The following is a 24,682-nucleotide window of genomic DNA, read 5'->3' as shown; positions in this document are numbered from 1 at the left end:
AGTGCGTTGACTCCGGGTTATCGCGAGAATAGCGAAGGGGCGCGGCACGGCCGAGGGCTCGTAACCATGACGACGGGGGCGGGGCGCTGGCCCTAAACGGACTGGCGCTCAGCTGGATTGCGCCTACCCCGGCCACCGGGCTGACTCAGGGATAGGTCTGCGGGGCCCCAGGTGAGACGTAGGTGCGCCCGTTACCTGTTCTCTCTTAAAAGCGTGTTACTTCGTGAACTACTCCTATGAGAGGCTTTAAAATGCAGTTGTGTTTCTATTCAGGATTTATTTTGTTAACTTGGGATATGGTGTTAATGGGTGCCTGTTGGCCACTGAAACATACTTTACCAAGAAAGATTATGTTCATTTTAGCATCATACTTTTGTGTTGATCCGAGCTCCCGTGTTTCATTTTAGAACGTGCTGAATCACTTTTGTGGAAACTGGTGCAGTGTAAATACTAAAAACAGGCAGTGACTCCTGTGCCCCTTTTGGTAGAACCTGAACTCTGTCAAGTAGCCACGCGGTGTGGGCTGGTCATGTTGCTGAGTAGACTCATGTGTTGGTTAAAAAATGTGTCTGTTGCCGCTTTGAAGTGTTACATCTGTGTCACCTATAGGCGTGTAAAAGAGGCTTGAGAGACTTAAGGCTGATTATCTGAGGGGAGTGGCGTTGATTTGCGTGAAGTCGGGGCAAGCTGCATCCAGGTGGGGAGTCCCTGGTTTGGAGGTAGCCCTAGGGGACCTCCACACCTCCTCCTGCAGGAAGTACCTGGTACCTGTGACATCGCGCTGAACCCGGGCCATTTCCAAGTTTCACATTTTCCTGTCAAGAAAGCATATCAGACTGGAATACAAGGGAGTGTATGGAGATACACAGAGATGCATCAAGAAACGACCTTAAAACATCAGCATCATTACTGTTATTGGTAGTCAGTGATTTGTGCTTGCCTAACAAGTCATGGACTGACAAAAGCACACAGCCTAAAAGCTGAGATTATGTTTTATTCTGAGGACTTCAAGCCTGGAACACAGCACCTCAGATGGCTCTGAGAGACTGCTTTGAAGAGGCAATGGGGGAGCCAGGATATATATAAGAGATTTTGTAACAAAAACCAGGTAGTCAGAACATCAAAACATTACTGTTAGTTAAAACCAGGGGTTTCGAAGAGTTGAACACAACTGGGCGACTGATTAACAACAACAAAGAAAACCAGATATCTCCATTTAAGGAATCTAGCACTTTTCTATGTATGAGAAGATGCGAGAATCTGGGCTCATTGAAATCATTCCTTTAATATGCACCTCAGTTGTCTCAGACTGGTATCCTGTGCTTTCTCCTCCTGAGTCTCCTCAGGGTGCCCCGTTGGGAGGTTGTGATGTGATGGCTTGATGGTGACAGAGTCCTTGGTTTACTGATATGGCAGCAACATTTTTCGTTCTCTTTCATTTCATTTTGTGGCATGAAAGTACGAAAGTGTTTTAAGAACCAACGGTTTGTAAAATCAGGCTTCTCTCAGCTGGGACGATAGAAGATATCTTTTTTTTTTTTTTTTTTTAATTAAAGCAGCTAAATATAACCCTTTAAAGTATTTATTAACTTAGGAAAGGCTTTAAAGACACAGGGAGGCCAGAATATAATTTGGTGCTTTTGTACCTTTATGATCAACCATTGCTTTGTGTTATACTAGTTCTCTTCTCCATGGACCTAGAATTAGAACCTGTCTCCTATCTGGCAAATACAGAGAACTTTGTATTTTCTTTAGCTACTAAGCAAGCTGTCAAGGGCACGTTAATCATGGTGCCATATATCATTTTACTGTGGGCACTCAACCTACTATCTGATTACCACACTGTGTTTTCCAAACTCAAGAATAAATTGGCACATTTCTGGCTGGGTTAGTCACTGAAAGAGAAAGATTATAATCTTTTTATAATCAAAAGGGAGTAATTTTCTCTAAAAATATACACATTTATACAAAGAAGAAAAAAACAGGAGGAGATGCAGAAAGTTTTAACAGTGGTGCCCCTTGAAAAGTAGAGAATAATTATGTTTTTTCTCTCGTATGGATTTTCCAATTTTGTGCAGTTTACGTGTTCTTTTGTGTAACTAAAGGGCTTGAATGTATAGCCTACCCCCATCTGAGGCTGCTTTCTGCTCCGTGTTTACTGACGTGACTTTGGAACAATGGCCTCTTTAGTGGTCATTTGTCACATTTTCTTAAAGTGCTTATGCAGCCTCAGATACACAGGAACCACATCAGAAGCTGACTGCAGTGTGTCTTCTCAGACGTTTCCTGTGATGTACATATAGGACTCTCAAACTGATTTTCTCTGGGAAGACACAGCAAGGAGGTGGCCTATGGAGGGAAAGGCCAACTGTATTATTTCTGTGCTGTTTAAATATTTTGCATTGTATTGCTCTTGTAAATGAAAAAAGTTAAAGGACTTCTTTCAGTGGTGATCGGCTCGTGCAGGAGCAAAGGGTCCTGATGGGTGACAGCCTGTTTCCTGCCTACAGGGTCCTCTCCATCTCGCAGTCTGCTCTCGCTAGGCCCCTCAAAGCCCCTCCAGCCAGCCAGGGGTGTGGGGAGAAGAGAGTCGGGCGGAGGGTTTTCTGGGCTCCTGAGTGGCCTAGGTTCATTGTGCCCTAGACTCCCTGCTCCTTCCACACCAGAATTCAGCCACGTGGTGGCACCTGGCTGCTAGGGAAGTTTCCAGAAGGGACGGGAGTGATGTGGGGAACGGGCAGCCCCTGCTGTTGCTTCCGTTCTGGCGGCCGGACTTCCGCGGAGGTCCTGAAGCACGGGCGAGCCCCTCACAGCCCGCGCGCAGCCGCACACAGGGCACTCCCGGCATGCACCGCTCTCCCATGGGGCCCAGGCGTGGTCCTCGCGGTCCTGCGACCATGAACTGTCCCCACCAGAGCCGCTCCCCGTCCTAAGAGAGACGGGTCCGGAGCAGAGCTGGAATTGGGCGGGGGTGTGGGACGAGCTTCCTGGCGGACCCTGACTGGTGCCCGGAGGCGTGACGCCCTAGGTCCGCCCCTCAGACCTTCCCCTCCGTGGTCTCTTGTGGTCTGGGAGGAGGGGGTGCCGCGGTCCCCCTCCTGCAGCTGTGAGGAGGGGGCGCCTAGAGACACTCGGTCCCAAGCAGTAGGTCGCCGTGCCCGCTGTGCATGTGTGTGGCCTCTTGGCTCTCCCAGGAGTGCCTGGGCTCCTGTCTGTGTGCCCTCCGCGTGCCAGCCGCCGGTTCCTCCAGGTCCGGCTTTGCTTTTCCTTTGCACGCACTTGCTCGCTCCTCTGTCTTGAACCTGAGGGACTTAGACCTGGGGTTTGTGGAGCTAAAGGCTTGGGAGGGAAGGTGGCCGTGCCCGACCTGAACTTCGCTGGAAGTAGAGTCTGGATGGCCCTGCTTTTGGGGGTGGATGGAGGGCTGCAGTTTGTCTCCCAGGGTCTGCAGGCCTCTGGTTACTTTCTGTTCCACTCGTGTCTGTTTGCTTAAGCCAACTTCATGCTCGGGCTACAAACACGGGTTCTTTCCCATCATTTCCTCCAGGGCCACAGGCTTGGTCACTATTGACCGTGAGCCTTCGCTTTGTCCCCGTGGCCTGCCTGCCACTGTCACTGAGCACCGTCCTGCAGGGTCACTGCCGTCCCCCCTCGGGCACTGGCTTCTGCAGGCGTCAGGGCAGCTGTCACGAGTAGTCTCACATTTCAGCGCCTCACACAGTAGAGGTCCAAATGGACCTCGGGTCGCACAGCAGGCAACCCGGTGCTGCTGGGCACGTGGCCCTAAGGAGCAGCAGCTCAGGCGCGCCTCCGGCGGGCGCCCTCCCTCTTGGTCTTCCCAGCCTTGCCACACCTCCCGTACCTCAGGCTGTGGCTTCTCCCTGCAGCTGGGGAGTGTGGTTTGGCGGCATTCCTGTGGCTCCGGGGAGAAAGGGGGAAGGGCTTGGTGAAAACCTAGCAGGAGGTGCCGCGCCTCGGAAACAGGAAGGCAGATGTTCTAACAGGCGTGAGGAGTACGTCCAGTGTTAAGTAAGCGCCCCGAGGCAGGTGCCAGGGCCCTCGGCTCAGAGGAGGCGCTGTGCTGGGGTTTCTCCCGGGGGAAGGGGGCTGGGCAGAGGTGAGTGGGCAGGTCCAGAGGTGGGCTCTGAGCATCCTCTCCCCACACCCAAGGCGGCGGACTCGTTCTCCCAGCACTGTGAGAGCAGGGGCGCCTGCTGGGCCTGGAGTCCAGGGTGACTGCGGTCAGCCGTGCAGGCACACACCACTCCCCTGGCCACCTCAGCTGCTGAGGCCGCCCTGGAGGAGCGGCTTCAGTCACACTGGCCTCAGACTCCAGACTCACTCCTGTGGCGGGCGTCTCCCAGGAGCCGCCCTGGGCCCATCCTGAGGACAGGCCTCTCCTGGGGTGTGTAGCTGTGCAGCTTACACCAGCTCTGCATATGTGTGTGTGTGGTTTTCTCTCATGTGTTCTTTGGTTGATAACAGCCTGTGGAAAATAAAGATATTCCTGCCAGCTGGAGTGTTCTAGAGATGGTTGAGAAAAATCCATTTTCTAGGAAATTTTTGTTTGTTTTAATTTGCTAATAGAAAAGTCAAATGAGGATAGTTTTCACCTAAACATTTTATTCGATTTTAATTGTGTTTACCTTACAGGTTCACATAAGAACTGTTCTGTCTTGATCCAGTGCGGGTGGGGTTCTTCCAGGCACAATGTCTGACTTGTAGGCACAGCCACATGCTGGTTCCTCATCCTAGAGGAAATGAATATGCCTCTAGGGGAGCAAGGTGCTCACTCCTGCTCTGGTGTGTGCAGTCCTGATGTCACCCAGGGTCAGAGAAACTTTCTCTGGAGCTCAGGCTCCGCGCCTCTGGAAGTCAAATGAGAAGAGCTGCCGCCTTGCTGTGACTGAGCAGGGCAGTCCCCAGCAGCCTGAAATGCTGGTGCGGAGGGTGTGCAGCTGGGCTGCCATGGTCCTCGCCCTGGAGCCTGGCTCCCAGGCGCCTTCATCCCCTGTCCCACTCTGCCCTCACCTGCCTCCTGAGCTGCATGTGGACCTGCAGGCCTCGGGGTGGGACCGTGCACACGGCATGTCTCAGTCCATTACGGCTGCTGAGACGGAGGGAAACCTCACCAGGTTCAAGCCAGAAGGAGCAGACCCCGATGCTGGGGCCCCGCAGCCCAGACCCGGCCCGCTCTTCCTACACAGGGCGTCCGTATTTGGGTGCAGCACCTGCGTTCTCATGGGATTCTGTCCCTCAGAGAACCCTTGCAGCTTTGGCTGACAATCCACCAGGTGTCCACCCACCGCAGATTACAGTTTAGGATTGTCATGGCCCTCCACTGGTTGGTGTCTGGGGGCAAATCTGAAAGTCCCCACGAAGAAATAAAGGGCTGGCCGTGAGGGCAGAGACAGGGAGGCTTAGCATTCACTTAAGCTTCATGCCTGGAAGCCTGGGAGCTAGGACAGCGGTTGTGCAGCAGTGAGAAGTGGGCTGGAGCAGAAAGGTCTTCACGGGGAGTGGGGCATGGACTGTCGTGCTCACAGGGCTGCCGTCCAGGCTCTCTGGGCCAGGTCCTGGTCTGGACTTGGGATGAGCCCGTCTCTCCCTCCTGGCCGCTCTCGACTCTCACCCTCACACGCTGCTGCCAGATGACCATGTGTCTCCTGAACGCCAACCCTCCTTGCCTCGCTTCTTTGTTTAGCAACCACCAGAAGTGCCCCAGGGTCATGTGAGCGTCAGGATGACCCTGCTCCATGATCAGTCAGTGGCCACCGAGCCATGACTGCCCTCAAGAGCATCAGCTCCCGCCCCCTTCCCGTCTCTGCTGGTCCCTGCCCACAGAGTCCTGCCCTAACTGCTATTTCCCCATGAGGCCTGTCCAGGCCAAGTCCACACCACCAGCCTGGTGGCCATAGGCCTGGGTTCTGAGTCCATCCGACCAGCTCGGTGCCGGGTGGTCAGGCCCTTGCTCTTGGCTTTGTTGGTGGTCGTGTCCCTAGGTTTCAGGTGCACAGGGAGCCTGTGATGGGTTGTGGGGCAGAGCGGAAGCAGGGTAACCCGGAGCTGCTGCCTCGTATGTAAGCTGGTGACAGGGAATTGTTAACTGTGAGGTGGGACAGGGTCTGAAACTTTATTTATTTCTGTCCATGTCTCATTGATTTATGCTTTATAAGACACGGCCAGTGAACCAGTGGTTACGTTATCCGAGATAGTCAACTCGGATGACAGAATGTTGTAGAATAGTTGACTGGATCCCAGATGAGCAGTAGACAGCAATGTATTCTGTAGTTTTCCACCGACCAGCGTAGGAGGTGACTTTGTATCCGCATTGGTGACAGCTGTTGACTCTGGCCGTGATCTGGAGCTGCGGCTCGGGGCTGGTGATCACCAGGCCTCTGTGAGGGTGGCGTTCCCTCTGTTAGCAGCGGGGGCCGCAGACACCCCACATCTCTGTGGGTCTGTTCAGTGGGAGCCACAGGACTGGAGCCCAGGTCTGCATGACTTGAAAGCCCGTGGGAGCAAAGAGCAGTCATGGCAGGGAAACTCGAGTGGTCAGGGCTTCTGTTTTCTCTTTCTTGAAGGAGAAGAGGGGAGATGAGTCAGGAGGTGTGACGGGTGTGTGTGATCGTACTGGTGATTGGGCATAAACAACAGACTGTGGTCTGCATTAAGCATCATGCCCATGGTCATTCATATGTTCTTGGGGCTCCAGGTGGAAGATGGAAGAACCACAAGAGGTTTCCTCCAGGAAGGATGGCCGTGCGGGTGATATCGTGGTGGAAAAGTTCCTGGTGGATTCCATGAAGCCTGCATCCCACGTTCAGCTCGCCTGCAGTGGGCAGTCCTGTGCTTTCCCTTTGGATGGAAGCGAGCTTTGCATATGGGACACCAAGGAGCCCCCTCACCAGGTGCGGAAGCCACGCGCGTGTCTCGTTGTGTCACAGAGACTTGCCGTCACTGCTGCTTCTCTGACGCCGCTGGCACGGTTCTGCCCTTTGTGGATTCAGCTACGAGCTCTGGGGGGAAAACGCTAACGAAACGAAACATACAAGATTTGATTTTTAGGGTGTAAACTGTCTGGAATCACTTTATTAAAAAATAAATTTAAATTATTTAAAATTTCTTCTTGAATAAGAGTATAAGCAAGGAAAAGTTCATCTTAACACTATCAAGACAAGTCGAACTTTTGGATTTTTAGATTTAAAAAAAATTTTTATTTTCGTAAATAAAAAAAAATGCCCATGGTCATTCATATGTTCTTGGGGCTCCAGTTCTTGAGCCACTTCCCTGGTGGCTCAGAGGGTAAGAAGTCTGCCTTCAGTGAGGGAGACCGGGGTTCGATCCCTGCGTCGGGAAGATCCCCTGGAGAAGGAAATGGCAACCCACTCCAGCATTCTTGCCTGGAGAATTCCATGGACAGAGGAGCCTACAGAAACGGGGTCACAAAGAGTCGGACGCGACTGAGTGACTTCACTTCATTTTCTAATTTTTATTTTGCATATTTTTAATACTGCATTTAAGGGAGTTTATTGTGTCTGTTGCAGAGTCGTTAACATCAAACTGATAGAGTTTTAAAGACATCAGGTGGGTTTTGCTGCTGTCTGAGCTTACTGTAGATGGTGTGATGCAGTACATGTTCTTTTTTGCTGCTTTCTTTGATCCACCAAGTTCCTGTTTCCGAGAGTCATCCACGTTCATTTTCATTGCTGTGCAGTGTTGTTTTGTGGCCAGACCACACTTTATTCTACTATTATTGGAGATTTAGTTTGTTTCCGTATTTGATTGCTACAAATATTTTTTTATATATCTTTTGATACACATGTGTATACAATTTCTGAGTCTTAAGGAGTGCATCTATTCAGTCTAAAAGTTAAGCCCGGATTTCTAAAGTGATTGTTCCAACCTGTTGTCCTTCACGTGGTGGGTGAGACTTCCAGTTGATCCGCATCCTCACCCACATTTTGTTCTTTTAACTTTGTCCCTCCTTGTGAGTGTACTGGTATTTAATTATGATTTGAAGTTCCCTGACAATTGGTGAGCTTTAACGCCTTTGAGCACATTTATTACGGATGTGCTCATTTGGCCATTCTCTTTTGTGATGTATGTGTTCAGTCTCTTGCCATTTTTTTCCTACTCAATTATCTGTCTTATTGATTTGAAAGAGTTTTTTATGTATTCTAAATATAAACTTTATATTACTTTGCATTTTCTAGAGTTTTATGTAAGTGGAATCAGGCAGTTTTAACTCTTTTTGTCTGACTTCTTTCACTCAGAGTAATTGTTCTGAGATTTATCTACATTGCTGCATGTGTCAACAGTTTGTTCTTTTTTTGTTATTGGGTAGTATTCCACCATGTGGATATACTGTAATTGGTCTTGATCCATTCTCCTGTTGACGTACACTGAGGCTATTCTATAACAGACAAAATATAGTTTTGCCTATTATAAAGGGAGTTGCTGTGAGCGCTTGTGTGTCTTGTCTCATACATGTCAGTCAGGTGTCAGTTGGGTCAGGTTGGTTGACGGTGTGTTCTTTCGGTTCTCTCTTTATGACCACTTGTTCCTTCAGTTAGTGAGGCATCCTGAAGCCTGTGACCAAATGTGGGCTTGTCTGTTTCTCTCCTGTCAGTTCTGCTCCATGTTTTGAAGCACTGTCAAGCAGTAAATGTTCAGTATCTTTATATCTTCTTGATGAAGTGATTCCATTAACATGGCAGGACGTGCTTTGTCCCTGTTAATATTTCTTACTCTGGAATTTTGGTACACTTTTCTTTTTGGAGTCTACTTTATACTTGTGTTTCTTTTTTTGTATTTTAAGACTATTATTTTTTAAGAGCAGTTTTAGGTTTGCAGCAAAATTGAGGGGAAAGTAGAGATTTCCTTTATCTCTTGGCCCCCCAACATGCATTTCCTCCCCACGTCAGCACCCCTACATGGTACCTCTGTCACAGTCGATGAGCCTGCATCGATGCCGTTTTACCTGAAGCCCATAGTTTGTCTTAGAGTTGGCATGTGCACTCGATGGGTTTGGACGGGTGTCCAGGGCCGTTATAGCATCAGGCAGCATCCCTCCCTGCTGAAGTCCTCTGGGCTCTGCCTGCTCACTCCTCCCCCGACCCCTCACCCTCGCAGCACTGATCCTCCATCGTCTCCATCGCTCTCTCTCCTCCAGATGCTGTGTGTTGGAATCATACAGTGTGTAGCCTTTTCAGATGCACTTCTTTCACTAGTAATTTGCATTGAAGTTTTCTCCATGTCTTTTCTTGGCTTGATAGCTGATTTCTTTTCAGTGCAGAATAATATTTTCTTGTCTGGATGGGCCAGAGGTTATTTATTCATTCACCTACTGAAGTTGCTTTCAAGTTTTTGCAGTTATGAATAAAGCTGTGGTAAACATCAATTTTTGTGCAGACATAAATTTTCAAAGTGAAGTGAAGTGAAGTGAAAGTCGCTCAGTCGTGTCGGACTCTTTGTGACCTCACGGACTGTATAGTTCATGGATTCTCCAGGCCAGAGTACTGGAATGGGTAGCCTTTCCCTTCTCCAGGGGATCTTCTCGACCCAGGAATCGATCTGGGGTCTCCTGCATTGCAGGCAGATTCTTTACCAGCTGAGCTACGAGGGAAGCCAACTCCTTTGGTAAATATGTAGGAGCAGGATTGCTGAGTTGTATGATGAGTATGTTTCACTCTGTAAGAAAGTGGCCCTAGCAAAGGATGAGAGTTCCTCTTGCTCCACGCCCTTGTCAGCGTTTGGTATTGTCTATTCTGGATTTTCAGAGAAGGCAATGGCACCCCACTGCAGTACTCTTGCCTGGAAAATCCCATGGACCGAAGAGCCTGGTAGGTTGCAGTCCATGGGGTCGCACAGAGTCGGGCACGACTGAGCGACTTCACTTTCACTGTTCACTCTCATGCATTGGAGAAAGAAATGCCAACCCACTCCAGTGTTCTTGCCTGGAGAATCCCAGGGACGGGGGAGCCTGGTGGGCTGCCGTCTATGGGGTCGCGCAGAGTTGGACACGACTGAAGCGACTTAGCAGCAGTAGCAGCAGCATTCTGGATTTCAGCCATTTTGACGAGTGTACAGTAGTCCCTTACTGCTGTTTAATTTGAATTTCCCTGATGCCTTACGCACCATGCTTGCCCCCTGCATGTCTTCTTTGGTGAGGTTAGGCTCTTCTGTCCATTTTTAACTGAGTGGTTTGTTTCCTTGTGTCTTAAGAAGCCTTTGTATGTTTTGGGTAACAGTCCTTCATCAGATATGTCTTTTGCAAATATTTTCTCCCAGCCTATGGTTTTTGTTTTTATTCTCTTGACAGTGTCTTTCATGGAGCAGAAAAGTTTAGTCTTAATGAAGTCCAGCTTATCAGTTCCTACTTTCATGGGTCATGTCTTTCGTGTCTTATCTAAAAAGCCCTTGCCAAACGCAAGTCGTCTAGAGTGTGTCTGTGTTGCCTTTGGAAGTATTTCTTTTTTCCCACTGTATCGCCTCTGTTTCTTTATGAATGGTCTGCTGACTGTTTCTGGCTCTCTCTTCTCTCCCAGGGATCTGTCTGTCCTTTCTTTTGCCAACGTCACACAGTCTTGATCAGTGGAGCTTTAGAGTAAGCCTTGAACTCAGGTAGGTCAGTCCTCCACCTGTTATTTTACAATATTTTGTGGCTGTTGTGTCTTTTGCCCCCGCCAAAATAAACTTCAGAGTAAGTTTGTTGATTTCGTTTGGATTATACTGAATCTATAGATCAAGCTGGGATGAACTGACATATTAATAATATTGAGTCTTCATATCCATGAACATGGATATGAACCATCTCTTCATTAATTTAGTTCTTCATTTATTTCTTTCCACAGACTTTTATAATTTTCCAACCTTGTGTACATGGAATAAACCCCACTTGGTCATGGTTATAATTCTTTTTATAAATTGTTTGCTTTGATTTGGTAATATTTTAAATATTTGGTGAGGATTTTTGCATGTCTGTTCATGAGAGATATTGATCTGTGATTTTCTTCTCTTGTCATGACTTTGTGTGGTTTTGGTATCCAGGTAATGCTGACTTCACAGAATGAGCAAGGAAGTAGTCCTTCTGTTTCTTCTGAAAAGAAGTGTTTCCTCTAATTTTTCTTCTGTTTTCTGAAAGACATTTGGTAGAATTGGCAACATGTCCCTCCCTCCCACCTTGGGAGGCTGTATTTCTTTTTTAAAGCAGAAATTAAAATCCACCCATTACATTTTAAAGGGAAGAAGTACAGAGTGTCAACCTTATGGCTTTTGAGTCTGTTCTCAGAAGTACTTTGTAGCGGGATGGAATTCTTTGCTCTTCTCCCAGTAAGACTGCTCCATTTATGCCCAGGCCGTAATGCATTTAGTTGCGCCATTTCTGTGCCCCAGCCCCATAGTACCTTGCTTCTCAAGTGCCGAGTCAGGGGCGTAGCTGTCTTCACCGGAGAAGCAGCCTTGGTGCTGGAATCCTTCCTCTCAGCCTTCTTCTTCTCTGATCTGAATTCTTCGTTGCCTTCATTACTCTCTCATGTCTGAGAAAATGTTTTCTTTTTTTAGCAAAATGTGTCTCTTACCTTGTCCTTCTCATGGGAAGCTTGGTACAGATGACCCACCTGCCATGGCATAGGAGGGGCTCTCCTGGGCCTCCCACTTGAGGCAGAGCTCCCACAGCAGAAGCCATGCTGTCCACATGAGGCTGGCTTGAGAGCACCTCTGCCTCCTGGGCAATCACCACGGTCCCCACCCTTAGCTGGTGTGTCCTCTCTTCCTTGTGCTGCGTCCACACCGACTCCCCACCCTCCCCCGGTGTGTCCTCTCCTCCTTGTGGTATTCACACCAACTCCCCACCCTCCCCTGGTGTGTTCTCTCTTCCTTGTTCTGTATTCACACGGGGTCTCAGCCATATTGCTGACGGTCTCTTCTTGTCTTTTCTTCATCCCTTCAGTCCACTGGTCATCCCCTCCCTCCTCCAACTCTGCCTCCTTGGCTCAAGCCTCCGTTGTGTCTCCTTTGCAGTGTTTTGGTTCCTCTGTGCCCCACCCTTGTCTCTCTTCTGAACCTTCAGAAATGTGTGTTCCTGAAAAACCAGCCCTGGTCACTGCATTCTTCTGCGTGCACAGTGCTGGCCTGTGCTTTTCTGTAGCTCCATCCTAGCTCCCTACGTGGTTGTCAGGGCGTTAGCACGTGGCCTAGACTCCCTCCAGCTTTGTCTTCTTGCTTTGTTCATGCCAGCTGTTCGGTAAACAGGCTTTGCTTTCTCAGCTCCTCTTGCCAAATCCTTGTTACTGTTCTTATCCTTCAGTATTTAGCACATCTGTCACCCCTCTGGCATGGAGTGGGGATGCCATGTGCATTGTTAATTAATCAATAGGGAAAAAATAGAAGGAAGAGGTAATCATTTGATTTGTGTGCCATTAGCGATACTCAGTCCATTCTAAAGGAGATCCGCCCTGGGTGTTCTTTGGAAGGAATGATGCTAAAGCTGAAACTCCAGTACTTCGGCCACCTCATGCAAAGAGTTGACTCATTGGAAAAGACTCTGATGCTGGGAGGGATTGGGGGCAGGAGGAAAAGGGGACGTCAGAGGATGAGATGGCTGGATGGCATCACCGACTCGATGAATGTGAGTTTGAGTGAACTCCAGGAGTTGGTGATGGACAGGGAGGCCTGGCGTGCTGTGATTCATGGGGTCGCAAAGAGTCAGACACGACTGAGTGACTGAACTGAACTGAACTTAGTAATACTGAGTAACGGTGAAATACTTAACCCAAGAGAGTAATTTAATGGTACATGAACAGTAATTTTAATAGATGGAAGTAGAAATGAATATATGAAATACATGTTTGAAGAACTCAATCCATTTAATTTCTTAGGATTGAGGTTATGTTACATTCTTTTTTATTAAAAAATGTTTTCTATAATCTATGGTCTTTTTGTTTTCTGTTACTCTCTTCAGCTGATGATCCTAAAAGGACACCGTCAGCCCATCACTGCCGTGACATTTGGGAGCAGAGAGAGCCCGCTTCTGGTCTGCTCTGCATCGCTAGATTGTGTCCTGGTGTGGGGCCTGGATGAGTGCAGACAGGAAGAGCTGCAAGGTGATGGGGCTTTAAGCACATTGAAATGCACAAAGGGAACGACTCGTTCTAAATGCACTTGGTGACACAGGGTGTTTTGGGATCATTTTTGATGCCTTTAACCTTGAAACTTGGTGTCTAAGCTGGATGTTCTGTGGGAAGTAGACCAGGCCCCTCAGAACTGCTGACCTTGGCTGACACCATAGGCTCATTAATTTTCATCTGAAGACTGTCTGTTTCTGAAATTGGTGATTTTTGTGGAACTCTGAAAACAGCTTGACAAGTTGAAATATTCTTCCCTTACTGAGACAGTAGTGAATCTGCAGCTTAGTGTGGGAGGCAGCCTGGAGCAGGTGAGCCAGCAGACGGTGGTGGGCAGCGAGCAGGGAAAGGAACCTCAGTGCAGGCAGGGAATGCCGCAGGACCTGCTCAGCGCTGCGGCTTCTGCAGGGCGGGGCTTGAGCTGGAGGAGGAGGGTCACAGCAGGAGCCGCTGATTGAAGAGCTGAGAACCAGCCCGTGTGGTTGGAGCTCAGTCATGTTAGGAGAGTTTTATCAGGTGAAGTCAAAGAGTTGGGTGGGTCACATAACTAGAACAAATAATTTAAAAACTTGTATGAAAACATGAGAGATACGGAGAAAACCTTGAGAAATAAGGATGGAGCTGGAGGAAGTCAGGCTCCCTAACTTCAGACTATGCTGCAGAGCTACAGTCTTCCAAGCAGCCTGGCACTAGTGCTGAAGCAGATGCCTCGATCAGTGGAACAAATGGGGAGCTGGCTTATTTGTTTTGCTTACTGGCATCTAAATGCCTCCTACCTGCCCACCCTGTAAGGTTTCCTTGGAGGCGGGGTTTCTCTGTCAGGTTCCTGGATGTGTCCTAGGCCTGAGGGTGCCTGGGGAGGGACGAGCACTTGCTGAGTGCGTCGTGGCAGATCCGTGTGGTGGCTCCCAGGATGGAGCAGCAGTGGGGTGGGTGCACATTCTCCTTCCTGTGGGCTCTCGTCTTGACAAGCGGCCTCAGTCTCTGGGCCAGACCGCGGTGGGCACTGAGCCTTTGCTGTCCAGGGGCGGGCTGGCCCAGTGACCTCACTCGAAGGTGAGGCCGCAGGCTGGCTTGCAGCATCACTGTGGGGCTTGCAGGCTGGCCTGACACCTTCTCCTCCTGGCGGTGGAGAGGCTCTGGACTGGAACTGAGGCTCAGGTGAGCACAGCTTCCCTTCTGCCTGCTTGACACAGGCCATGGCCGGTCAATGGCTGGGTCTGGAGCCAGGGTGGCCGCAGGGAGGAGGAGGGAGGGTTGGGACCCATAACTTGCCCAGGGTGTGTGCATGGGTGGTTCCCCAAGACACGTTATCCTTCCTGATGTGGAGTCACTTCCCTGTGGCCAGTCCCTGGGTTCCATGTATTTCCAGAAGAACTTTCCAATGTTTTTAATTCTCTTGAAGAGCCAAAATCAGACCAAACCTCACGTTCTTCTGCACACAGTTCTATAGCAGAGGATTTTGCTGTTGGTATTTCCCAGAGGTCATCATGGGTGTTGCCGAGCGGCCTTGGCAGGCCGACACCGATGACCAAACTCCCTGCAGGGCGACTTCCGCAGGGGCTGTCCTCAGCACCCTCTTGGGGAGGCTGCTGTGTCTGAGGCTTAGTCCTGACGATCGAGTGGTGGCGGTGTGTGTGGGGAACAAAGTACTCATGCTGGACCTTGAGGTGAGATTCCCTGGGCCACGGGCCCCCGATGTGGGCCCCTCCCACCTCTTCTCGGCAGAGAGTCTCACCGGGCCTGCTTCCGTGAGGGTGTTGGCCCAGGACTCCCTGGGACTCCCTGTTGGCTGGGCGTCTGAGTTTTAGCTTCCAGGTTTATATGCAGGAAGTTTCACATGTGGGCGAGGGGATTATGTAGAAACTGTTTTCTGTGAGATTCATATAGCTTCTTAATAACGATAATGACCAGCACTCTGTGCCTGGCCTTCCTTCACCAATCCCCAGAGCCGGTCCCCGCTGGCTGAGCTGGATGGCCACCATGGCCCAGTGACCACGGCCGAGTTTTGTGCTTGGCAGACACACATCCTCATCTCGGCATCCGAGGACAAAAGCTTCAAGGTATGGGGCAGGCGTCAGAACGTTGGGGCGTGTGAACGCTTTGCGCTTTGCTTCTGGTTCCTGGCTGCTGCCAAACGTGAAATGTCCGAGGGACAACTGCCCTCAACCTGAGTCTGATGTTTTGGCCGGTCACCAGGCGAGTGTGGGGAGCCGGCGCCCGCAGCACCATCTGCTGACTCCAGGGGGCAGAGTCTGGTGGGGACCCTCCTCCTGGAACGGGGGCCTTGCGGGGACTGGCACCTTAACTCACCTCCATGATGTTCCCTGAGGCCACTTTCCAATAGCAGAAGATTCAGTCAGAACTCAATTGGGCTTGAGAGGCTGCTGCTGCTGCTAAGTCGCTTCAGTCGTGTCCGACTCTGTGCGACCCCATAGACGGCAGCCCACCAGGCTCCCCCGTCCCTGGGATTCTCCAGGCAAGAACACTGGAGTGGGTTGCCATTTCCTTCTCCAATGCATGAAAGGGAAAAGTGAAAGTGAAGTCACTCAGTCGTGTCCGACCCTCAGTGACCCCATGGACTGCAGCCTTCCAGGCTCCTCCACCCATGGGATTTTCCAGGCAAGAGTACTGGAGTGGGATGCCATTGCCTTCTCCGGGGCTTGAGAGGAGAGTAACTCAAAATGCAGGCTCAGGCCCCATCCACTTCGCAGTCAGTTCGTTGTGGTCATTAGCTGGCTGAGACGTGAGGAGGTCGTATGTTGTAACTGAAGGAAATGGAGGGTAGGTAGCAGGCGTCTGCAGACAGAGAGAGGAGGGAGTCTGTAAATACTTCCCTCGTCGCCTTGAAGTTCCTGCCGCCTACTTGACAGAGGTCCCCTCCCTGCTGTGAGGCAGCAGTAGGGGCTGGAACCCCAGCTGCCCGCTCACCAGGGGAAGCCTGGCTCCCTGCTGTGGAGGGCTGGCTGTGCTGAGCCCTGCTTCTCTGTGAGGTGGGGTGCTGGCATCCTCGCCTGCAGGGTGTGTGAGGGATGGAGCTGCTGTTTGCAGAAGAGGAGTGTGAGCCCATCTCCACGTAACTGGTCCTTTCCAGTCTTCCCACCTCATCTCGAGATGTTGCTGAAGTGCTGGTAATGTTCCCACTACCTTGTCTTGTCTGTGTCTTCCAAACCCATAGGTTGATGTTTCTGGAAGTGTTTATTTCCTGTATGATTCTGATGTCTTCTATTGTGTTTCTATAGTTTTGTTACTTATGTCCTTATTATTTTCTGCTTTAGATAACCATTCACATAAATTAATTGGTAGCTGGGTAGAATATTCGTTCAAGCTGTAGCAACAATGGCAATGCTTGTGCTTCTTCTAAAGAAATGTGTGTCTGTCCAAAGGTTTGGGGCCATCGTATGGGATCGCTGATACACAGCTCATCAGTGTTAACAGGTAACTTGGGGCGTGACTCCCGTGTGCAGGCTGTGCGCACAGTTCATCCTAGTTCACATGTTAATCTTTAAGCCGGGGCTGCTCCGTCCGTCGGTCTCGGTGTCACTCGTGGAGAGTGTTTCATGCTCGTCTACTATCTCTCCACATGTTGAAAGAGTTCACATAACAGTTAATCCTTCTGAAACTTTTAACTTAAAATTAAGTAGATGCTTGGAGTCAGAGCCTCTTGTGTCTCAGAAAATTGGGAAATCATGTTGGCGGCCCTAAGAAAGTGCTGTCCGCCTCCGCTGCCGCCTGGAAGCAAGGCCCAGCGCTGCGGCCTCTGCCGACAGAGCCAGTGGACGCGGCTAGGAGTGAGGCGCCAGCCTGGGTGGGCCGTGTACTGCTCCTGAGCCCTTTTGGGTGGCCGGACGCTTTCCCCACGCCCTTCCTGGTGCCGGTGACCCCAGAGTTTGATCACACGGGTGGGCTTGGTGCTGAGCAGGACCGGCAGGCGTCCGAGCTAAGGGCCCTGTGCTCCCTTCCGCAGCTGCGCCCCTCCTGAGTCTCCTCGTGGACCCGTGGAGTCAGCAGCTGGTGGCTGGCTGCACGGACGGCCAGGTGAGAGCCACTGTGCAGCTCCAGCTTTCAGACGTTATTGTGACGGTGAATGTGTGCGCAAAGGCGTCTGTTTCAAGGCTGCTTCTATCCGTGGCTGAGGCCAGACCTGCTGGTGCCTGGCGGCCCGGCTGCAGGAAGCGCGAGCTTCTGTGAAGGCTAGTACAGCCCTTACTGTCAGCTTCATGCCTTTTGAGAGGTTTGAAGGTACTTGGTCTTTTTTAAAACTTAGTTTTTAGGTGAGCAATTTAAGTTTGCTTTGCAAGCTATGGATACCGTTCTCTTTTTAAAAGTGGCTGTTGGACTTGCCTGGTGGCTCAGTGGTAAAGAGTCTGCCTGCCAATGCAGGGGACGCAGGTTTGATTCCTGATCTGGGAAGACCCCACGTGCCACGGAGCAACTAAGCCCGTGAGTCACAACTACTGAGCCCGTGCTCTGGAGCTCGGGAGCCGCGACTGCTGAGCCCGCGGGGCAGCCGCTGAAGCCTGTGCACCCCGAGACTGTGCTTCGAAGCAGGAGAAGCCACTGCAGCGAGAACCCCGTGCACCACAGCTGGAGAGCAGCCCCCGTTCTCTGCAACTGGAGAAAAGCCCACGTGGCACTGAAGACCCAGTGCGGCCACAGCGAATAAACCTGTACAGAGAGTGGATGCTGGCGTGATTCGGGAGGACACCGTGTTAGGCCATCACCCGGCCTTCCTCCCGTGAGCCTCTGCTTTCACCCTGAGCTCTGCTGGCGCTCCATCCCCAGATGCGGGGGCTCCCCCCAGGAACGAGTTACCACGACCCCAGCAGGGTCCTGCCTTGACCTGGTCTGGCACCGTCTGCCTGGGGGCGGTTAGGGGCTGAGCCCACGAGCCTGCATCCTCTCCACCCCGTGCCAGTCCCAGGGAGTGGGTCTCCAGGTCACCCACCTCTTCTGTCTGACTTAGCTGCAAATTGGAGGTTCCCACGACCGCTTCCTCCCTCCATCTGTTAACACAGGTGAGCAGCCAGATGAAGAGCTGTGGGGGTGAGGTCGGGAGGGCCTCAGCACAGCGGCTTCTGTTCCCAGGACGTGGGAGGGGGCTCCGCTCCCCAGGGAGGTGTTTTCACCCACCTGGAGCTCCTGAACCCACACTTTGGGGATTTTTATGGAGGCCTCATCGCTTAGGCACCGTTGATTTGATCCTTGGCTGTGAGTGATGGAAGGCCATCTAGCCCCCCTCTCCAGAGGTCAGGGGTTGTTTCCCTGCAACTAGCCCCCATCCTTAAGCAAACTGAGGGCTTTCCAAAGGTCATGTCATCAACCTACCAGCGGCACTGTGGTCCCTCCATGATCAGGAGACCCCCGGGGTTCTAGGAGCTCTGTACCTGGGCCGGGCCAGGTCCAAGCGCAAATGTCAGCTTCTTGTTACATTACTGCATCAGCTGAGATAGTTGCTTCCTTTCTGACAAAGCTGACCGCTAAAGGGAAAGAGCAAAATTAGCCAAGATGGCGGTGGTCAGGCTCTCAAACCCCACGTGTTGTACATATGATTATGTAACAGTCGCACTCACTTGCAGCAGTGTGCACGCATGTCACCACGTACCTGCTCGGCCGTGGGCCACTTCTGTCGGGTAAGCACATGCAAGCTCCGTCTGGAAAGCCCTTGAGGCTGTGTTATGGCCGCCGCGCCGGCCGGAGAACAAAGGCGTTCACAGTGCCTGTGGCACCTCGAGAACTCTTCCCGCGAGCTTCCTCCTTGCCGACCCTGGGCTCAGTGAGCAGCGAGCTTGCTCCTTGCCGACCCCGGGCTCAGTGAGCAGCGAGCTTGCTCCTTGCCGACCCCGGGCTCAGTGAGCAGCGAGCTTGCTCCTTGCCGACCCCGGGCTCAGTGAGCAGCGAGCTTGCACCTTGCCGACCCCGGGCTCAGTGAGCAGGGAGCTTGCAGCTTGCCGACCCCGGGCTCAGTGAGCAGCGAGCTTGCACCTTGCCGACCCCGGGCTCAGTGAGCAGCGAGCTTGCACCTTGCCGACCCCGGGCTCAGTGAGCAGCGAGCTTGCACCTTGCCGACCCTGGGCTCAGTGAGCAGCGAGCTTGCAGCTTGCCGACCCTGGGCTCAGTGAGCAGCGAGCTTGCAGCTTGCCGACCCTGGGCTCAGTGAGCAGCGAGCTTGCAGCTTGCCGACCCTGGGCTCAGTGAGCAGCGAGATTGCACCTTGCCGACCCCGGGTTCAGTGAGCAGCGAGCTTGCAGCTTGCCGACCCCGGGCTCAGTGAGCAGCGAGCTTGCAGCTTGCCGACCCCGGGCTCAGTGAGCAGCGAGCTTGCACCTTGCCGACCCCGGGCTCAGTGAGCAGCGAGCTTGCACCTTGCCGACCCCGGGCTCAGTGAGCAGCGAGCTTGCACCTTGCCGACCCCGGGCTCAGTGAGCAGCGAGCTTGCTCCTTGCCGACCCTGGGCTCAGTGAGCAGCGAGCTTGCTCCTTGCCGACCCTGGGCTCAGTGAGCAGCGAGCTTGCACCTTGCCGACCCTGGGCTCAGTGAGCAGCGAGCTTGCACCTTGCCGACCCTGGGCTCAGTGAGCAGCGAGCTTGCACCTTGCCGACCCTGGGCTCAGTGAGCAGCGAGCTTGCACCTTGCCGACCCTGGGCTCAGTGAGCAGCGAGACGCAGCGAGACAGCCGCCATCACCTGTTTGAGCTGTCTCCAGGGATGTGTCGGCCGTACTCACAATGCTGTGCTGGAGAGGCCGGCGTGCAGTGCTGGGCGCAGGAGCACACCTGCTCTCGGTCCATGCTGTGCATAAGACGTGTGACCTCGGGGTCATGCCACGCACCTGTGTGCCCGTAGGGGGATGCCTCCCGGCTCGGGGATGGGGAGGGTATTGGAGGTCAGAAGGGAAGAGCTAGGGGCCTCTGAAGGGCCATCTCTCATCCTGTCGGCTCCCTGCTCACTCTTCTCACTGACCGCCTGCTCTTCATGGTCATATCTGGTGAGAGTCCCATGTCTAGACGTGTTCCCGTGTGTCTAGATGTGTTCCCGCTTGTCTAGATGTGTTCCTGCCTGTCTAGATGTGTTCACGCCTGTCTAGACATGTTCCAGCCTGGCTAGACGTGTTTTGCTTTTCCAGCTTTGGATCTTCAGTTTGGTTGAAGGGCACCATTACCGCTGTGTGACGCATGTTGGCCTGAGGAAAAAGAGAGAGAGTTTCTCCACTAGGAGGGCAGAGTCCAAGCCAGGTACGTGGCCAGGTGATGCTCTGCAGACCCTGCCATGGAGGTCACAGCCCCTGTGAACGGGGGTGGGGGAGAGGGGAAGCCGGGGACCTGGAACCAGGCAGGACATGGGGAGCAGATGGGGTGGGGGTGGTGGGGGCTTGTCTTGCTGCCCAGAGGGTTCCTGTCCCTCCCCTACCCAGCGCTTCCTGGCTTCACGGGTAGTGTCGAAGCAGGGCCACCCAGGAGTCCGGGGCTTCTCAGCTGAGTCTGCTTGGCTGGCCCGGCCCCTCCTTCTGCTTGTCTCCCTCCACCCGTCCCCGTGGTCAAGTACTTGAATATCTGCCACCACCCCGGGAGGAGCCAACGTTTTTACTGTTTATTGGGCTGCAGGCTGTCTGTCGTGGGCACCCATCTGCTCATTTTCATGCTGCACCACACGTGTCTCTGCTCTGCTCCCCTTCACGTTTATCACTGTTGTGTGCTTTCTTTAGCGTGTGAGACACATATAACATGTATATTAGTAAATGGCTTTAAGCTATTTCTTCTTAAAGTGGGTCAGAAATTGCCCTTATCTACTGGATCTTAGGCTTCCCCTGGTGGCTCAGACGATAAAGAATCTGCCTGCAATGCAGGAGACCCAGGTTCGAGTCCTGGGTTGGGAAGATCCCCTGGAGAAGGGAATGGCAACCCACTCCAGTATTCTTGCCTGGATAATCCCATGGACCAAGGAGCCTAGTGGGCTACCGTCCTTGGGGTCGAAAAGAGTCGGACACGACTGAGCGACAAACACACACGGTGGATCCTGAGCCCACTTTCGGAACCCACAGTTAGTTTTAAGCCATTTCCTCCCGCCCCCTTTCTGTGGGTCTGTCCTTGAAACTCCATCTCCCTCCCTTGCAGGCTCATGACTCAGGGTCTGAGTTGTATTTCCAACCATGTGCTTTATAATGTACAAGACCAAGGGTTTTTCTTGACTCATGGTCTGAGTTACTCCAACAACAGTGCCCCGTGGGGTCAGCTGGTAGCCTTCACCATGACCAGTCATTTTAATGTCGCATCTCAGATTGTCAGTAATTCTGTCCGTAGAAGGTGGTCAGCCTCTGTCCACGAAGGCCCCAGAAACGGGAGAAGGGACTGAAGTGGCCCTTCCTGTCCTGAGCCTGGCAGCCTGCGACTGTGGATGGTGAGTGCTGTGAGTCCCACCAAGCCCTTCTGGAGAAAGCCTCCCAGATTAGGTTCATTTTTTCTAGAACAATTAAAATAAAACCAAACTATTTTTGTCTGTATGAGTAATAATAACTGTAAGTGTTCTTAGAGTTGCATATTTTAAGCCTTAAGGTTGATAATCTTGATCAGTTATTTTTAACTATATTTAATAAAGGAAATGAGATTATTTTTAATTTACTTCACCCATTGAGGCTGATCTTGAATTCTGTAATAGGGGAAAGGGTGACATTATCATAACTCATCCTAAACTTCTGCCATCTGTGCCATATTTCATACCTTTAAGTTTGACCCCAAATTAATTGTAGTTATTTCTTGTTTTATAGAAGTATTTTAAATATTTGGCAATGACAGGGAGCCACTGTTTTACTCTGACTAAGCAAATACATCATGATTTCATTCCCCTTGGCTCCACACAGACTGCAGAGAGCTCTGGCGTTGACTAAGGCCTGCCTCTGGTCCTGCTGGGGTGGGAGCCCTGAGGAGGTGGCTGGTGCAGTTGCAGCCCTGCTGTGCTTACCCCTCAGGCAGCCGTGTCTGCACAGGGCCCCTGCCTGGCCTGGACTTGAGCTGACTAGGGGGTCTGAGGCCTTGGGTCCCCACCTTTGCTCAGGGAGAGTGACCCTATTTCTGCTCAGGCCCACGTGGTCTCCCTGGGGCTGGTGTTGGAGGCTGAGGACCCACGAGCAGCCCAGGGAGTGGGGGCTGTTGCAGGCCCAGTGGCCGAGGTGTGCGTGGGAGGGAGGTGCCTGAGGAAGCTGCTCTGAGTCCAGGTCTGCAAAGCCGGAGGAGGCTGGCCAGTCAGTTTACAGCCTGGGTCTAGTTTGTACATCGGAAAACAAAGAAGCAGCGGCAGATCTGTCCATCCTGGTGTGAACGCCACTGTCGGTCAGTCTCCACCTCGTCAGCTCTGCTCAGCAGGGTCTTCAGGCACAGCCGTGGCGCAGGTGTGGGGCTCTGGCAGGGATGCCCACCTGTGTGGGGGTCTCTCGGAGGCCACAGGTGCCTCCCTCTGGTGACCTTAGAGGAGAGGAAAGCCTCAGGTCACAGTTGAGTCGGGCCCAGCTTGTGGCCCTCTGAGTTCTACCTTCCCTGGACAGTGAAAGGTTGTTGCTGAACGAAAAGATGCTGGGATTCTTGGCCTCCAGATAAGAATTCAATCCGGGGCCAGAGACGAGGCTTGATCGCTCAGAGCTTTTGCGTAATAAAGTTTTATTAAAGTATAAAGGAGACAGAGAAAGCTTCTGACATAGGCATCAGAAGGGGGCAGAAAGAGTACCCCCCTGCTAGTCTTCAGCTGGATGTTATATAGTCACTAGCAGTCTGTCAATGAAAGAAAGGAATGTCTTAAAACTCAGAATGGCACCAGGCCCCTCACCCATAAGATGTATTTTGGGATAATCTTGGCATCAGATGATTCATCCCGGGGGCCATAAAACAATTGACATGAATCTTGTAGAAGGGCAGATCACCATACAAATAGTTTCGTTTACATAGATTAGGGGAACAATATCTGAGTGTAACATACTGATTTGTCAAGTCGGTTCTGAGCCATTAGGTGGAACTGACTTGAAGACAGAGTCTGGGGTAAATGCATAGCATATGAGCATAGCTTAAGACAAGCATTTCCATAAGAAAAAGCATTGGTTAACTCAAGGTTTGAGAATAGTTAACTTCAGGTGAAACCAGGTGTTATTATGACAACACAGTGTTTGAAGAGAAACCTCCTTTTAAATTTGTATAGAGAAGGAAAACATATCGCTAGTTTGTTTCCTCCTGCTGCTTAAGACAGAGAAAAATGTCTGATACTTGCAGCCTATTTCCTCCATTTGGAGACCCCTGGCCTTCCTGCCTGTTACCCTCTCAACAGTAGGGCCTTGGAAACCCGCCCGGGGGACATGCTAGAGGTCGTCCGAGATGCGGCCGGCACCCAAGACTCGGGCAGGGGACCCTCAGGTTCCCCGAGGCCCGGGGTCCCCGCCGCCCTGGTTGAGGGGGGACGGTCAGCACACGCTTTTCTCTCTTCCTTTTGGAATCAGCCTCTCTGAGACCGCCCGCTGCTTGTGGATTGGAAGCTCCGCCGGTTTGCTCATATTTAACTTGGCAAGCTTTGAACTGGAGGCCGTTTTACATTACAAGGGTAAGATGTACCTTCAGAGGATCTTTGATACAGATAGTATGGAACTTGAACGTTTTCCTTTGTCTGACACTTGGGGGGTCACGGTGGGTGCCCGTCACTGACCCCCGGGGACCGGGCTCCCAGTCACGGGCACCACGCTGGCTGTCCTGGAGCCCCCGAGTCCCTGCTGCAGCCCCCACCCGTGGCCCTCTGTCTCCGCCTCCTCCTGGGGCCCAGCCGCGTCCGGGGCCTGCAGTCGGCCCTGTGTCCCCTCCACAGCCTTGCTGCGGCGCCTGGTCACCATCGCAGCTGTTGGGCTGAGTGACAGACTCCTCGCCCGTCCTGGCATCCGCACGCCTGCAGGCTCGGTCCCCTCCAGCCCCTGAGCTGCGGGGAGACGACGGACTGCTGCCCGCTGCCCCGTGTGCACACGGCCGGCCCGCGCCCCACTCCCCGAGGGCTCTGGCGTCCTGGTCCGGGTCCTCCTCCTGGGGAGCCACCTCCCTGTCGTCTGTCTGCACACGTAGCCTCTGCTGGCCCCGGCGCCCGTGCCTGCCTCCTCCTGGTTGGTTTTCTGTCCGTTAAGGTCCCACGCCATGTGCCCGGCCTGGCTCGGTGTCCTCACAGGGACGCTGCGCCTACTGCACTCTTGCAGCCGTGTGTGGAGCTTGGTCTGCAGGCTCACGCCAGGGCAGCTCTGCACGGGCAGCGGCCTGTGTGCTCTGTCCTCACTGCCCCGGCCCCGGCCCGTGTGCAGGCAGCACCTCGTGGCCTTATGTGTGGCCTGTTTTCTTTTTGCCGGGAATGAAGACTTCCAGAGCCTCAGCATTCAGGTTGCTGGATCGTGCGCCGTGGCAAGCAGAACCGGCGGTGGTGAGGTGAGTCGTAAGCCATGCCCTGAGCAAGGCCGGGGCGGTGCGCCCACCTGCTGTGGTTTATCCTCCCTTCTTCCTATGTGCTCTCCCGGCTGCTCACCACGTGAGGTTGTGTGTGAGGGTT

The 24,682-nt window shown here is 52.4% G+C and overlaps 1 protein-coding gene across 1 annotated transcript in view; it reads left to right on the top strand.

The window, feature by feature from the left end:
• Window positions 1-36: 36 nt before the first annotated feature.
• WDR27 (WD repeat domain 27) overlaps window positions 37-24,682 on the top strand; it is a 136,830-nt gene continuing 112,184 nt past the window's right edge. Inside the window, 13 exon segments of the mRNA XM_055591456.1 lie at window positions 37-171; window positions 6,716-6,911; window positions 12,965-13,167; window positions 14,208-14,288; window positions 14,530-14,797; window positions 14,991-15,051; window positions 15,054-15,190; window positions 16,514-16,565; window positions 17,095-17,165; window positions 20,253-20,361; window positions 21,427-21,523; window positions 23,604-23,704; window positions 24,494-24,561. Coding sequence (XP_055447431.1) covers window positions 6,723-6,911; window positions 12,965-13,167; window positions 14,208-14,288; window positions 14,530-14,797; window positions 14,991-15,051; window positions 15,054-15,190; window positions 16,514-16,565; window positions 17,095-17,165; window positions 20,253-20,361; window positions 21,427-21,523; window positions 23,604-23,704; window positions 24,494-24,561 — 1,437 coding nt within the window. The 5' untranslated portion in view covers window positions 37-171; window positions 6,716-6,722.

This window comes from Bubalus kerabau, chromosome 9, assembly GCF_029407905.1.
Source record: "Bubalus kerabau isolate K-KA32 ecotype Philippines breed swamp buffalo chromosome 9, PCC_UOA_SB_1v2, whole genome shotgun sequence".
Taxonomy (NCBI): domain Eukaryota; kingdom Metazoa; phylum Chordata; class Mammalia; order Artiodactyla; family Bovidae; genus Bubalus; species Bubalus kerabau.
Note: the sequence above shows the minus strand (reverse complement) of the source record. Positions and strands in the feature narration are given on the sequence as shown.